The sequence below is a fragment of the Sander lucioperca genome, chromosome 17, assembly GCF_008315115.2.
Source record: "Sander lucioperca isolate FBNREF2018 chromosome 17, SLUC_FBN_1.2, whole genome shotgun sequence".
Classification (NCBI taxonomy): Eukaryota; Metazoa; Chordata; class Actinopteri; order Perciformes; family Percidae; genus Sander; species Sander lucioperca.
The window spans coordinates 19,499,856-19,514,855 of NC_050189.1; the positions used below are offsets into that span (position 1 = coordinate 19,499,856).

Genomic DNA, 15,000 nt, shown 5'->3' on the forward strand with positions numbered 1-15,000 from the left:
TACGCTTTGGGGAGTCTCTCGGTCAGTACAGTCAGTAAAGAATGTAACTGTTAAATTACTGCGCACATCTGGACCGCAGCCAAGCAATAGTTAATGCTAGTGGTTAGTATTAGGGCTTGACTCAGAAACTGAGATTCAAATTTGGGTTCCATTGACTGATCTTCATACCTGACTTTTAGGTGCCAGGTAGGTATATGAGTAGGTATATAAAAATGAGTAGTGCCATCATAATGACTTAATCAGAGAGATATGTGCCAGAAGATAAAACATGTAAAACATAACAACTGTAGAAGCTGTTCTTTCTAAATTAATAAATTAAGTATAATAAAAGAATATGGTAATGCCATGTGTGCATTTAGACGGTAGGAGGAATCAAGTAAATACACAGACGAGGCATGTGTGAGCAAAAAAGGACACATACAGTATGTCTATAACTCTCTGTGAAATAGGGATGCCACCATGAGGACATTTTCCCACTGGTTAATAAACGTGTGATAACCGCTGTGTTACAGGTAACTGTCCCGTTATAAGCAACACTGCTGTCAGTTTTAATGGCAACTTCACTCTTTTGGGGTTTATGACAAACCAGTCATCAAAATTAAATTGGCTAATTGTTTTGCAGATGTTATGCATTTGTAAGGATTCAACACACTGCATAACACAACAACTTGATGAGCAAGGCATCTGTCAGCGTCGATGAAATAGCTTTCACCTGCTGCATCTCTCTTAGCAATGAGTGCCCTCTGCAGTTGTGGGACTTTGTGATACTACTAGGGAGGCCTTTGTTTAGGGAAGGTGTACTGCTAACAGAACAGAGTGGTTCTTTTTGTTTTGTCAGCATTGGTCAATGGGTTAGGGTCAACGGGTTAGGGTCAACGGGTTAGGGGTTAGGGTTAGGGTAGTACGGGTTAGGGGCTAGGGTTAGGGTAGTACAGGTTAGGGTCAACGGGCTAGGGTTAGTGTTAGGGTCAACGGGTTAGGGTTAGGGTCAACGGGCTCAGGCGACCTCATTTTAAACTTGCAGTCCATAAACAGACTGAGAAATATGTCACTTTAGTATTTGAACAACTCAGTACATACCTCGCATTTTTTCAGCTTTTTTGTTTTGCGCTTGGACTTTCTGGGCTTCTTGTCCTCAGATGATGCTGTGTCGGCTTCAGAATCCGAGGACTCATTAGATGAGGAAAGGTCAGTTTCATCTGAGTCATCTTTCTTCCGTCCAGGTTGTTTCTTTATATGTGAGATCTTAACTGCTGTCTCAGCTCTCCTGTCATTTTTAGCGTAAGAGCTGTGCAAATCAAACAACGAAGTGATTTAACAGCAGAAGTTTCATCACAATCAACCATTTCTCTCCTCAGTAAGCATGTCAATCCATTCTGTTAAGGTGGCAATCTCACCTTGTTGACTTTCAATGGTTTGCCTAGCCTCCTGCAGAAGGGTCTGGAGTAGAGTACTCTGGAACAGATGGAGGCCTTATAATGAAATACTATTACATTTTAAACTTTTGACAATCTCCCTCTCCTTAGCCAATGGCAAACTGGCAGATAATTAAAGCTGCATAAAACTAAAATTATAAAACTGACAATATAAATTCCATCTTTAATGTTTCACTGAATGTAACTGGCTATGAAACACATGCCACATACCCTTTTCTTTTGCAGAGGTTCCTGGATGGTCATGTGGAGGTGGAAGCACTGTACATTTTGAATGAAAGATATAAATAACAAATTTAGAGAGATAATACCTTCTACAGATGATGTCAATGTTCTTTTTTGGCCAGTAATGTATGTTTATGTCTAAGTAGCAGCCAGGTCAAGGGCTAATTTTATATCAGATAAGAACCTCTTTTGGATTCATATCAACTATTAGTAAGTTTTAGAAATGTAGTATTTGTAGTAGCTTTATAAAAAACATAAATACAACATACGATGCTGAAAAAAATCAACATTATAATTCAACAATTTGAGTGAGAGCTGGAGTAAAATTAACCTTACAATAGCTTATATACAGCACTGACAATGTGATAAAGCAGACACCCCGTTTTTAGCAGTACATTTCTTTTGCTGAGTTTTTTTTGTGTGACTTTGCAGCACTAAAATATTAGTATTAGTAATAAGTCTGTCAGGATTTAAAAAAAGGGTAGAGGTTACCAACAGTACATGTAGATAGTAGTAACCACCTGTGTTCTGAAGGTCTCCAGAGAGGATCTCTTTTGACAGCATCTTTTTTATCTCCATCATTAACAAACTTTAGTTTCACTCTTCAGTTCCAGTGTTTTAAGAGAACAATAAACAACCTTTATAACAACAATACTACATTATAACAGCAATACAGACAAAACAATGTAGGAGACCTTTTCATGCATCTTGGCATTTGCAGTTTGTTTTCTGTGCCTTATCTTGTGGAGGCTGTTGCACAGACAGGTCTGGGTGGAGGATTACACAAGACAACACAGAAGAGAATAACTTAAAGCATCATTTTTTTAGTGTCACTATCAATGTCACATCACTTATTACTGCTCATTGTGTTTTAGGAGGGGGTTGAGGGAGTAACGTTATCTTTCACTATGCAGAGGCCCAGAAGGATGACATGAAGATACACATGTTAACCTGATACTTCAGCTAATTCAATGTAATGTAAGCTATATATAAGCACCTTTAAGTGCACATTTTTTAGAAGTAACGTTAACGTTATTCCAGTATGGTACGCTAACCATTTTTCACATTAGTGAAGTGTTGTGTAACGTTAACAGTGTAACATTACAAAACGATGATATAAACTAAACCTAAATAGTTACAAAGCTGGCGTACACTGATAACGTTATCCATTGTAAAAGAGAATAAATAATAATAATAATAAGCTTTTATAGTTAACGTTGACCTTTACCAGTAAGTTGGAATAACCAATACAGAAAACTAGCACGCAGTTGACCTGGCTAACGTTAGCTTGTTCTTGCTAGCTAGCTAGTTAGCAAACGTCACTGTAATTTTGTAACGTTCTGAATTTTATAACATACTTTTCCGTCACCAAATTAGCAAGATCAATGTTTTCTTATGTTACGTACCAATAATTTTGTCCGTGTCATACTGAGGTTTCTGACACTTTCTCTTGCTCTCTTCGCAGAGCTAAGGATTTCATGCTTCCTCTTCCTCCTCCTCCTCCTCCTCCTCGCCACTGTCCTCGGTAACGTTATCTGGTGCTAACTGCAGAACGGAGGAAGTTTTTCTCGTTCCGAGTGGAGCTCTGGAGGTACCTGGATTTCCAACGTGTACCAGGGTGATACCACTGTCAGAGAACACGGCGCTCCGAAAAGTTTGATATCAATAAGAACGTTTATGATGTTTTTGTTAGGGAGCATCTCTACAGATAGGAGCGCTATGCATTTTAACAGGAGGCAAAACACTATTCGACAGGGGCACACAAGACCGCTCGCGAAAGGTCACCCTACTCTGTCTCTGATTGGTTAGGTTTACGCGGGCTATTAACGTCGCTGAAAAAGAAATAGGCCAGCAAACCTCACGTTAAGACCAATTTAACAATCCATGGTAGGGACATGAGTCTGGAAAGTAAAAAATTGTGTTTAACTGAAGGAAAGCCAACTAACAGGAAGACAGTCCAGCTGATTAGATGGCTACAAAACAAAAAGCTTGTGAAAAAGAAAATAAGGTGCAGGTTATGTTAAAACGCAATGGAGCTGAAGAAGAAACACAACTCAACAGAAGTCTATAGATGGTATGTGGCATAACGTTACTAAATTCACTTCACTTTTCTCCTGTTTGTATCCCATTCTTTGCACTGTTGTATTCTTTTCTTCCTGACTTTATACTCTCTCTTTTTATTTTTACAAATGCTGTGCACTTTCAATCAATTACCAATATGTAATATATAATTTACTTATTAATATTAATATAAGGTATTTATAGTGTTGTATTAAAATGTTAGGGGTAGACTAAATTTACTGAAATATTCCATGGTTAAATGGTTTTGTCCTAATTCAGGACCATATATATATATATATATATACAATGCTTTACACAATATTTGTTAAATAGCTGTTGGTTTTGTTTATTAAATTGTGTTTATTAAAATGTTTGTTAATTACATGTTTATTGTATATAATATTTACTGTATCATGGAAGGTGTACTTACATTAATTTTATTTTTTTATTGAGGGTATGCCGACACAAGAGCCACAGGGGAAGAAAAATAACCAAGACAATAAGACTGGATCTGTCTTTGAGAACTCAAAATGCAGTTTTATTTCATGGATGAAATTTTTCTACAGGTAATCCAGATCATTTTACTAATAATAATTAATAATTTCACTGCAATCCAATAGTTAAAAATCTTTATCATGACTGTATTTAGATAGCTTTATTGTTCTAAGATGTTATAGCAAGGCGGTATACCGCAATACTGCATTCTGTAGCTATATTTAATTAATGAGGGACATAAAAAAACATTTTCCCAGCCTGTAAAATGGCTATGTTGTGATGACCGGAAACATTTAATAAACAGGTACATTTTCTTCCTTATCAGGTTCTCATAAGGCTTGCGGCTGAGGCAGGTTGACATGAAGACAGATGGCATAGCAAAAAGCTCAACAACACTCTCAGAGATGGCATCCTGTGCAAGAAGAGTCTGCAGACATGCAATGAAGCGACATGAAACTAAAACTGAAAACTGTGACGTACAAGTGGTCAGCCTCAGTACCAGATTCGGTGCCTGTTTGGACCAGAAGCATTTAACCCAAACCCTAACTAACTGCAACTTATAGTTCTACTTCTTGGTTCAAACTACCATTTAGTTTGTAGTGATTGTGAAAAGCAAAGTCATAGTTTTAATCAGGAATGTGTAAAATTGCTCAGCATTCAGAATTTTTTTTTTCAATGTTGTTTATTTTGATTGATTTACTGAACACAGTTTACAGTACATAATTACTCCATAATTAATTAAAGCTATATTTTTTTACAGGTAGGACAGAACGAACCCAAACGCAAAGCTCAGCAAAAGTTATTTTATTTAGGGAAAAAGGGGAAGCGAATGGGGAAGTGGGAAGGAGGATGCCAGGGAACCGAAACAGGGAGCTCCGAGAGCACGGGGAGACCGGGGCTGGGAGAGGCGCAGGAGAGCCACTGAAGGTGATGAGAGCTGAGGCAGGCTGGAGCAGGGAACCGTGAGGGAGGGACTGAATGGAGGAGCCAGCTGACTGGAGGCAGAGCGATGGTGAGGGTGGTGACTGAAACAAAAAACACTGAAGACGGATTACAAAAGGTACAGGCAGGAAGATATGCAGGATAATTTTCTGGAGCTTGAGTCATGTGTCACCGATGAGACAGGAGCAACGATCAAGCGGAGATGGTGAGTCAATCCGGGGTTTAAATACTGAGCTTGATTGTAGTTGATGACCGGCAGGTGTGTACAGCAGGAGGAGTGGTGGTGAGGAGGTGATCAGGTGTGTACAGCAGGAGGAGTGGTGGTGAGGAGGTGATCAGGTGTGTACAGCAGGAGGAGTGGTGGTGAGGAGGTGATCAGGTGTGTACAGCAGGAGGAGTGGTGGTGAGGAGGTGATCAGGTGTGTACAGCAGGAGGAGTGGTGGTGAGGAGGTGATCAGGTGTGTATGGAGGGAGGAGTGGTAGTGAGGAAGTGATCAGGTGTGAATGGAGGGAGGAGTGGTAGTGAGGAGGAGATCAGGTGTGTACAGCAGGAGGAGTGGTGGTGAGGAGGTGATCAGTGTGTGTATGGAGGGAGGAGTGGTAGTGAGGAGGAGATCAGGTGTGTATGGAGGGAGGAGTGGTGGTGAGGAGGAGATCAGGTGTGTACAGCAGGAGGAGTGGTGGTGAGGAGGTGATCAGTGTGTGTATGGAGGGAGGAGTGGTAGTGAGGAGGAGATCAGGTGTGTATGGAGGGAGGAGTGGTGGTGAGGAGGAGATCAGGTGTGTACAGCAGGAGGAGTGGTGGTGAGGAGGTGATCAGGTGTGTATGGAGGGAGGAGTGGTAGTGAGGAGGTGATCAGGTGTGTATGGAGGGAGGAGTGGTAGTGAGGAGGAGATCAGGTGTGTACAGCAGGAGGAGTGGTAGTGAGGAGGTGATCAGGTGTGTATGGAGGGAGGAGTGGTAGTGAGGAGGAGATCAGGTGTGTATGGAGGGAGGAGTGGTAGTGAGGAGGTGATCAGGTGTGTATGGAGGGAGGAGTGGTAGTGAGGAGGTGATCAGGTGTGTACAGCAGGAGGAGTGGTAGTGAGGAGGAGATCAGGTGTGTATGGAGGGAGGAGTGGTAGTGAGGAGGTGATCAGGTGTGTGCAATCAGCTGGCTGTCACAGGCAGGAGGAGAGGGGGGAACACAGAGAGGCAGAGCTAAGACAAACTGACAGCAAAACATGACAGAGGGGAAAAAGGGCCACAAACATGAAGTAATGAAGAAGTAATGTTTAGTTAATCATGATTACAACAGTATAATTCATTAGAATATATGTACACTGCTGTGACTGGACAGTTTTTTGTTCAGTCATTTTAACTACAGATTTACCTGATGAAGAAGACATGAACATCATTAATTAATCAGAAGTCATGATGATTCAAATATCTTAATTACTGCATTAATAAACGTATTGTTCCTGCATTAAGTCATGCATCAGATACTATAAATCCATGTATATTAATATTTCATGAAGTACTACATGACTGAATTCATGCTTTTTCATGCATGAAGTCATGATAATTCATGTACCATTATTATAAAGTGTTACCATATATATTATATATATATATATATATATATATATATATATATATATATATATATATATATATGAAAAGTATATAATAAGGCTAAAGAACTCTCTGCTCTGAGAGGATCTGTTGGTCTGATCTGGATTAGATCTCCAGCTGGTCTGCAGTCAGGAATAGAGGCAGGATTATCCCGGCTCTATATCTGCTCTGATCCATCTGAAGGAAAGGCCCGAGTCCCAGAGAGAAGTGTCTGGGTCAGAACCACACACACTAACTCAACAGGTACAGGAAGTAGTACATGTGTTCAGGTTTCTGTGTTTGTTACCCGTAGGACCTTTAGTTAGAGAGTTAAGACGTGCAGGTTGTCTATGAGACCCTTCAGATACCACGGATAAATAACTGTTAACGTGCTGATCAACATGCTATAATATCTGTTAAATACCATTAAAACACTTCAAACTGAACATCATCAATGTACCAATCAATGAATAACTAATGTTCCTCAGTGGGACTGGTGCTGGAAGAAAGCTGCTTTTATATCCTTTGGTTTTACACCGTGGAACTAACAATATTATATATACAGTATATACAGTGGGGCAAAAAAGTATTTAGTCAGCCACCAATTGTGCAAGTTCTCCCACTTAAAAAGATGAGAGAGGCCTGTAATTTTCATCATAGGTACACTTCAACTATGAGAGACAAAATGAGAAAAAGAATCCAGAAAATCACATTGTAGTATTTTTAATGAATTTATTGGTAAATTCCTCGGTAAAATAAGTATTTGGTCACCTACAAACAAGCAAGATTTCTGTCTCTCACAGACCTGTAACTTCTTCTTTAAGAGGCTCCTCTGTCCTCCACTCGTTACCTGTATTAATGGCACCTGTTTGAACTTGTTATCAGTATAAAAGACACCTGTCCACAACCTCAAACAGTCACACTCCAAACTCCACTATGGCCAAGACCAAAGAGCTGTCAAAGGACACCAGAAACTAAATTGTAGACCTGCACCAGGCTAGGAATACTGAATCTGCAATAGGTAAGCAGCTTGGTGTGAAGAAATCAACTGTGGGAGCAATTATAAGAAAATGGAAGACATACAAGACCACTGATATTCTCCCTCGATCCGGGGCTCCACGCAAGGTCTCACCCCGTGGGGTCAAAATGATCACAAGAACCAGACGGGGGGACCTAGTGAATGACCTGCAGAGAGCTGGGACCAAAGTAACAAAGGCTACCATCAGTAACACACTACGCTGCCAGGGACTCAAGTCCTGCAGTGCCAGACGTGTCCCCCTGGTTAAGCCAGTACATGTCCAGGCCCGTCTGAGGTTTGCTAGAGAGCATTTGGATGATCCAGAAGAGGATTGGGAGAATGTCAGATGGTCAGATGAAACCAAAATAGAACTTTTTGGTAAAAACTCAACTCGTCGTGTTTGGAGGAGAAAGAATGCTGAGTTGCATCCAAAGAACACCATACCTACTGTGAAGCATGGGGGTGGAAACATCATGCTTTGGGCTGTTTCTCTGCAAAGGGACCAGGACGACTGATCCGTGTAAAGGAAAGAATGAATGGGGCCATGTATCGTGAGATTTTGAGTGAAAACCTCCTTCCATCAGCAAGGGCATAGAAGATGAAATGTGGCTGGGTCTTTCAGCATGACGATGATCCCAAACAGTATATAATAACAGTAGTTTGGGTTAAAGGAGTGCAGCTCCTCAGCCACCAGAGGGCAGCAGGGTAGTATAATAGTATTAGACAGTAGTATAATAGTATTAGACAGTAGTATAATAGTATATAATAACAGTAGTATAATGGTATTAGACAGTAGTATAATAGTATTAGACAGTAGTATAATAGTATATAATAACAGTAGTTTGGGTTAAAGGAGTGCAGCTCCTCAGCCACCAGAGGGCAGGGTAGTATAATAGTATTAGACAGTAGTATAATAGTATTAGACAGTAGTATAATGGTATTAGACAGTAGTATAATGGTATTAGACAGTAGTATAATAGTATTAGACAGCAGTAGTATAATAGTATTAGACAGTAGTATAATAGTATTAGACAGCAGTATAATATATAATGGAGGAATTCTAAGTAATGACCCAACTGTCAGCTCGTCATCATGATACACCCCACACACACACACACACACACACACACACACACACACAAGGAGGAAACAGAAATTAACAGAAATTCTGTTTTATTTTACACAAATAAAGCAAAAACACTCCAAATGACAAACTTCACTCTGACAGTAAACATCTCTCCTGTTCTACAGTCTGGAGTCAGTGACATTATTATTCAGCTGCTGATCATCAATCAATCAATCAATCAATCAATCAATCTACTTCACTTCAGTTAGTTTACTGGTCCAGTCAACACACACACACACACACACACACACACACACACACACACACACACACACACACACACACACACACACACACACACACACACACACACACACACACACACACACACAGAGCAGAGCAGGATGGTGATCTGCGTCCTGATTGGTCAGGAGGTCTTCAGAGGGAAATCTTTGTGTTTCTGAAGCTCGAGTTGTCCCTGAAACACACCAACACATTTAATATGTTACCGTTTGATATTTAACCGCCAGCTGTTAGTAGATCATCGTTCTGACAGAGAGTACATCACACTGGTGTACAATAATAACCAAACTGAAAACTAGAACATAACGAGGCCTCACTAAAACCCTTCTGATGTTTTAGCTGTATTATTCCTATGATACTCCTAGAATCAGCAGTCAGAAATCTTCTCCGTGAAGTACCGGCCACGTACGTTTCATCCCCATGACCTCATATGTTGTGGAGAGAGACATAGTGGAATCTGATTGGTCGAGTCAACTGATGGTCATGTTTAGTTTCTCCAGACTAAAAGCTGAGACTCGTCCAGCGCCACCAGCTGTTTCCTGTTTAAGATTTAATAACTTTATGATAAAGAGGCAGAACCATCTGATCTATCTATAACTGACGTTAAAGAACCCCTACGCTTAGTTACAGGAACTCAGGTACTACTAGTACTCTAGTACTACAGTAGTACTCAGAGTTTGGGTCATGTGTAAAGTTAGATTTTACCGGTCGATATTTTCCGTGTTTACCGAGGTTAAAGGGTAACATGTGTTATAATTTAACCTGGCCCCTGAGTGGCTGATGGACACCAATCTCTGAAACTGGTCCAGTATTAAGAGAAGGAAACAAGATACAAGTTAACGGGGCAAAGCTGCAGCTTGTATTTACCTTCACAACAGTTCACAACTCAGATTAATATTCTAAGTGTCTGACAACATTATGGGATGGATTTCTAAACCTGCTGGAGCTGCTACCCCCGCGACCCGCTACCGGATAAGTGGAAGAAGATGGATGGATTTCTAAGGAGGTCGACCACAACTCGCGGTGCGTATAATAAGCCTCTCTCTGCTGGTTTACCCACGCTGTCTCTCTCTCAGCCTGTCTGACCCACTCTGGTTTACCCACGCTGTCTCTCTCTCAGCCTGTCTGACCCACTCTGGTTTACCCACGCTGTCTCTCTCTCAGCCTGTCTGACCCACTCTGGTTTACCCACGCTGTCTCTCTCTCAGCCTGTCTGACCCACTCTGGTTTACCAACACTGCCTCGGCCTGTCTGACCCACAACCATAAACAGGCTGGCAGACACCTCGCTGATAACCTCAGACTGATCCCCTGGTTACAGTAACTAGGTTAATGGATTTTACTGGGTCTATTTCTCCATACCTTTTACAAAATCTAATCAAGAAAACAACTAAGATTAATATTTTAGGATGACAGTCTATGGGGTTTGCCATTCTGAGTACCGTGGTGGTGGTGAGCAACAGAGACACGGGGACCCCCCCTAGTGTCATGGTGGTGAAATGCTCCGTGATGCAAAGCAACCCCAATAGTCGGTGTTTCAAGGACTGTGATTGGTCGACTGGTCCTGAGTGACTGTGATTGGTCAGCTGGTCCTGTGTGTTGATAGTGGGTGTTTCAAGGACTGTGATTGGTCAACTGATCCTGAGTGACTGTGATTGGTCAGCTGGTCCTGTGTGTTGATAGTGGGTGTTTCCAGCAGCTACTGTGGGGAGTAGCAACATGCTAGTTCACTGACATCAGCTTTGTAAATAAACTCAGAGATAGTTTGGTTCCAATGACGGGGTTACCTGTCTGTAAAGTGTCTATATGTCAGTAACGTTTTGAAATTAGCACTTCTCCAGCAAGCAGTACTTTGTGGGCAGATGTGCTAAAGTTAGCATGCTAACATAACATAAACTGGCTGGCAGACACCTCACAGATACCCTCAGACTGATCGCCCCCTAGCGTTATGGCGGTGAAATGCACCGCGATGCAAAGCAACACCGACGCAGAACTCCCAAAGGGTCACGACGCCGTAGGAGCGACGGCGTAGCTACAGCGTGGAGTTGACGCAGACGCACAAAACAGCCTTAGCGGTCTTTACAGTTAAATTTAGCTGAGAAAAGGAAGTCTATATCCACCATGTTGCACTTCCAGGATGGATGTATTTTCGCCAGATGTCCGTCCCCTTCCTCTGTCTCTGTGTTGGCGTTCTAACCTCCGGTGGATTTCTGAGGACTATTATTATAGTATTATAGTTTAAATAAGAACATGTTTCCTGTATCATGTACATTGATAGAGTCAGTGTTTGACTTCCTTATTCAACCGTAGAATCAAAGACTAAAAGAAGATTCTTTATCAGGTCATATTCCATAAAGTAGCTCCTGATGGATGTTCTCTACTGACTCCTCTATCAGACACACAGACACACTATGTTCCTGGATCAGGACTACTACGCACAGTACTACTTACAATACTTACAGTACTGAGGCTGTCTGTGTGGGTCTTGTACTCCATGATGGAGTTGGTCAGTAGTAGTACTACAGTAGTAGTAGTATAGTACAGTAGTACCTGAGGCTGTCTGTGTGGGTCTTGTACTCCATGATGGAGTTGGTCAGTAGTAGTACTACAGTAGTAGTAGTATAGTAGTACCTGAGGCTGTCTGTGTGGGTCTTGTACTCCATGATGGAGTTGGTCAGTAGTAGTACTACAGTAGTAGTAGTATAGTAGTACCTGAGGCTGTCTGTGTGGGTCTTGTACTCCATGATGGAGTTGGTCAGTAGTAGTACTACAGTAGTAGTAGTATAGTAGTACCTGAGGCTGTCTGTGTGGGTCTTGTACTCCATGATGGAGTTGGTCGGGAGGTTCAGGACTCGTCTCAGCGTGTCTCTGATTCTGGACGTTGTCGTCTGGTCGTTGGACGTCCTGTTCCAGATGGACAGGATGTCCTCCTGAGAGAAAGACAGGTAGAGAGACAGACAGGTAGAGAGACAGGGAGACAGAGAGAGACAGGTAGAGAGACAGACAGGGAGAGACAAAGTTCCTAATAAAAAACAAGCACATTTTTTTGCTTCTTTACTTGTTGGGAGTTTTGCATTGTTTCCCTTACTGTACGTACGTAAGTACGTACTCTCTCTGTAGCAGTATTTCATTTCATTTATTTTTATTTCGACCAAAACTAAAAATACATATACACATACAGCATGTACCCATATATACATATACATACATACATATGCATATATATACAAATACATATATATAAATATAACTATAAAATAAAAGTGTGTAGCAACACACCAAAGGAAAAGGAACAATCTCCATCCAGTGTTTACAAGTAATATTAAAAATACTTATTACCATTTTTGATTTTAAAAATGTGTCTGAAAAGGAGCCGGATGAAGCCGAAGCTAGTAAAGTTTCCCCTGATTCACTTTAAGTCATTTCTTTATATATCTGTTATTATTTCTGGAGGTTTTATTTTTTCAGCTAAATCTGGTCCCACATTTACAAGAAAATGTTAAAACCACAAACCACATCTTCCATGTTTTCTATTTTCTTGTCATTTTCAATATAAATTCTGGGTAACTTGTTTTCCCATTGTTAGTTCCACTTCTAATGATAGTATTTAGAATATTCCAAAGACCTTTCATGTTATTTTTATTGTCATCTAATATTTTCTTGTAGTATTCTTTCTTGCATATCCTCATAATATTAGTTAATTTATTTCTATACTTTATTTTCTGCATCTGGGGTGCGATACTTGATAAGTTTTCTCTACAATGTATTTTTATTTCTGCAGGCATTAGATAAACTCTTAGTGATCCGTGGGCTGTTTGTTTTACTTTGTCTGTCACTGTACTGTTTTACAGGAACATTTTTGTCATACAATGTTGTAGAAGTTTTTAGAAATCCATTGTATGCTTTATCAATGTCATTTTCTTCATATAATATTTTCCAGTTTTGTTTCAGTAACTCTTCCTTAAAAGCATTTATGTTTTCCGCAGTTCTTACTCTTTTGTATTTGAGATGCCTAATGTCCCTGGGTTTCCTATAATTACAGTGATAGACGATGAAAACAGGTAAATGATCAGTTATGTCATTATATAATAGCCCGTTGTCTACATTGTTTTCCATATCGTTCGTGAAAATATTATCTATTAATGTAGCACAATGAGCTGTAATTCTACTGAGTCTGGGTCTGGTGATAGTTGGATATAAGCCCATACTTTAGTACATATTGTATTTATGAAATCTTCTGTCATTTTATGCTTTTTTGATTTAATAGGTCAATGTTATAATCTCCACATAAGAACATGATCTTTTGCAATGTTTTTGTAAAATTATTTTCCATCCACTCTTTAAATACCTTATATATATTGCCACAAACTTCTATTCACTCTGTTTTTATTATTCAGTTTGTAGCCGTCAATCTCTAAGTCCACACCTTTCTCAGTTTTGATGCAGGTCTCTGATATTGCTATGATGTTGAATTGATTCTTAAATTGGCTTAAATATGTTTTGATGCTATGGAAGTTGGAATATAGGCTTCTGCTGTTAAAGTGGATAATTGATATATTATGTTCTAGTTGGAAAGTTTTATTAAATTTCATCTCTGTATAATAACTGCAGCTGGTATTGATATTGCTTAGTAAATTATTTTCTGGATCAATATTATGTTCTATGTCCTGCATTTTATACTCTGTGTATGAAAAGGTATCTGGTCCGGATGCCGATGAATTCTTATCAGAATGTGACATGTTTGTTTTTGTTCTTACTTACTACTGGGTGTAAAAGCTATTACCTTATCATCATGTATAACTGCAGTAGTTCTGTAGTAGTATCACAGCAGTATGGTAGTAGTATTGCAGTATAATACCTGGAAGCGTATGGAGACAACGGCTCCACAGATCTCCTCCCCCACCATGAACTGCTCCCCCAGCATGGCCAGGATGATGTTCTCCCAGAACCGACTGGCTAAGCCCTTACGCAGTCGGATGATCCACTTCCCCCCGCTGCGGTTAGACTCGTCCTGAAGACAGACAGGTTAGAGAGAGAGACAGGTCAGAGACACTTCCCCCCGCTGCGGTTAGACTCGTCCTGAAGACAGACAGGTTAGAGAGAGAGACAGACAGGTTAGAGACAGACAGGCAGGATGATGTTCTCCCAGAACCGACTTGCTAAACCCTTACACAGACGGCTAATCCATTTCCCCCCACTGCACTTAGACTCGTCCTAAAGACAGACAGGTTAGAGAGACAGACAGGTTAGAGACAGAGAGGTCAGAGACAGACAGAAACACTTCTCCCTGCTGCGGTTAGACTCGTCCTGAAGACAGACAGGTTAGAGACAGACCGGTCAGAGACAGACAGAAACACTTCTCCCTGCTGCGGTTAGACTCGTCCTAAAGACAGACAGGTTAGAGAGACAGACAGGTTACAGACAGACAGGTCAGAGACACTTCTCCCCGCTGCGGTTAGACTCGTCCTGAAGACAGACCGGTTAGAGAGACAGACAGGTCAGAGACAGACATTCAGTTAAACAGAGCAGCTAATATTGGTTATATTAGAGAGAGTTAATGTTAAATAGAGCAGCTAATATTGGTTATATTAGAGAGAGTTAATGTTAAATAGAGCAGCTAATACTGGTTATATTAGAGAGAGTTAATGTTAAACAGAGCAGCTAATACTGGTTATATTAGTTGGTTATAACACCGCTGGGCGTCTGCCCTCGGCATTGTCGCTGATGTCAAGTTTCCAACTGACTGAATATAAGTTATCGTTACATTATGTTGTTAATAAATGTTTTAAATGGTGAGATATTATATTATTATTTGTTATGCATAAAAGTCTAAAACTGGCATAGCAACCTGTGCTTAAAAAAA

The 15,000-nt window shown here is 40.5% G+C and overlaps 2 protein-coding genes across 2 annotated transcripts in view; both read right to left on the reverse strand.

Moving 5' to 3' along the window:
* The window catches only part of LOC116064544 (zinc finger protein 239-like), an 893,026-nt gene that overhangs the window by 362,220 nt on the left and 515,806 nt on the right, over positions 1-15,000 (reverse strand). The window lies entirely within an intron of this gene.
* LOC116067150 (eukaryotic translation initiation factor 4E type 2-like) overlaps positions 9,166-15,000 on the reverse strand; it is a 13,921-nt gene continuing 8,086 nt past the window's right edge. The window contains exons 5-7 of the mRNA XM_035993974.1: positions 13,996-14,148; positions 11,931-12,067; positions 9,166-9,313 (exon numbers count right to left, since the gene is read on the reverse strand). Coding sequence (XP_035849867.1) covers positions 9,274-9,313; positions 11,931-12,067; positions 13,996-14,148 — 330 coding nt within the window. The 3' untranslated portion in view covers positions 9,166-9,273. The remainder of the gene's footprint in view (positions 9,314-11,930; positions 12,068-13,995; positions 14,149-15,000) is intronic.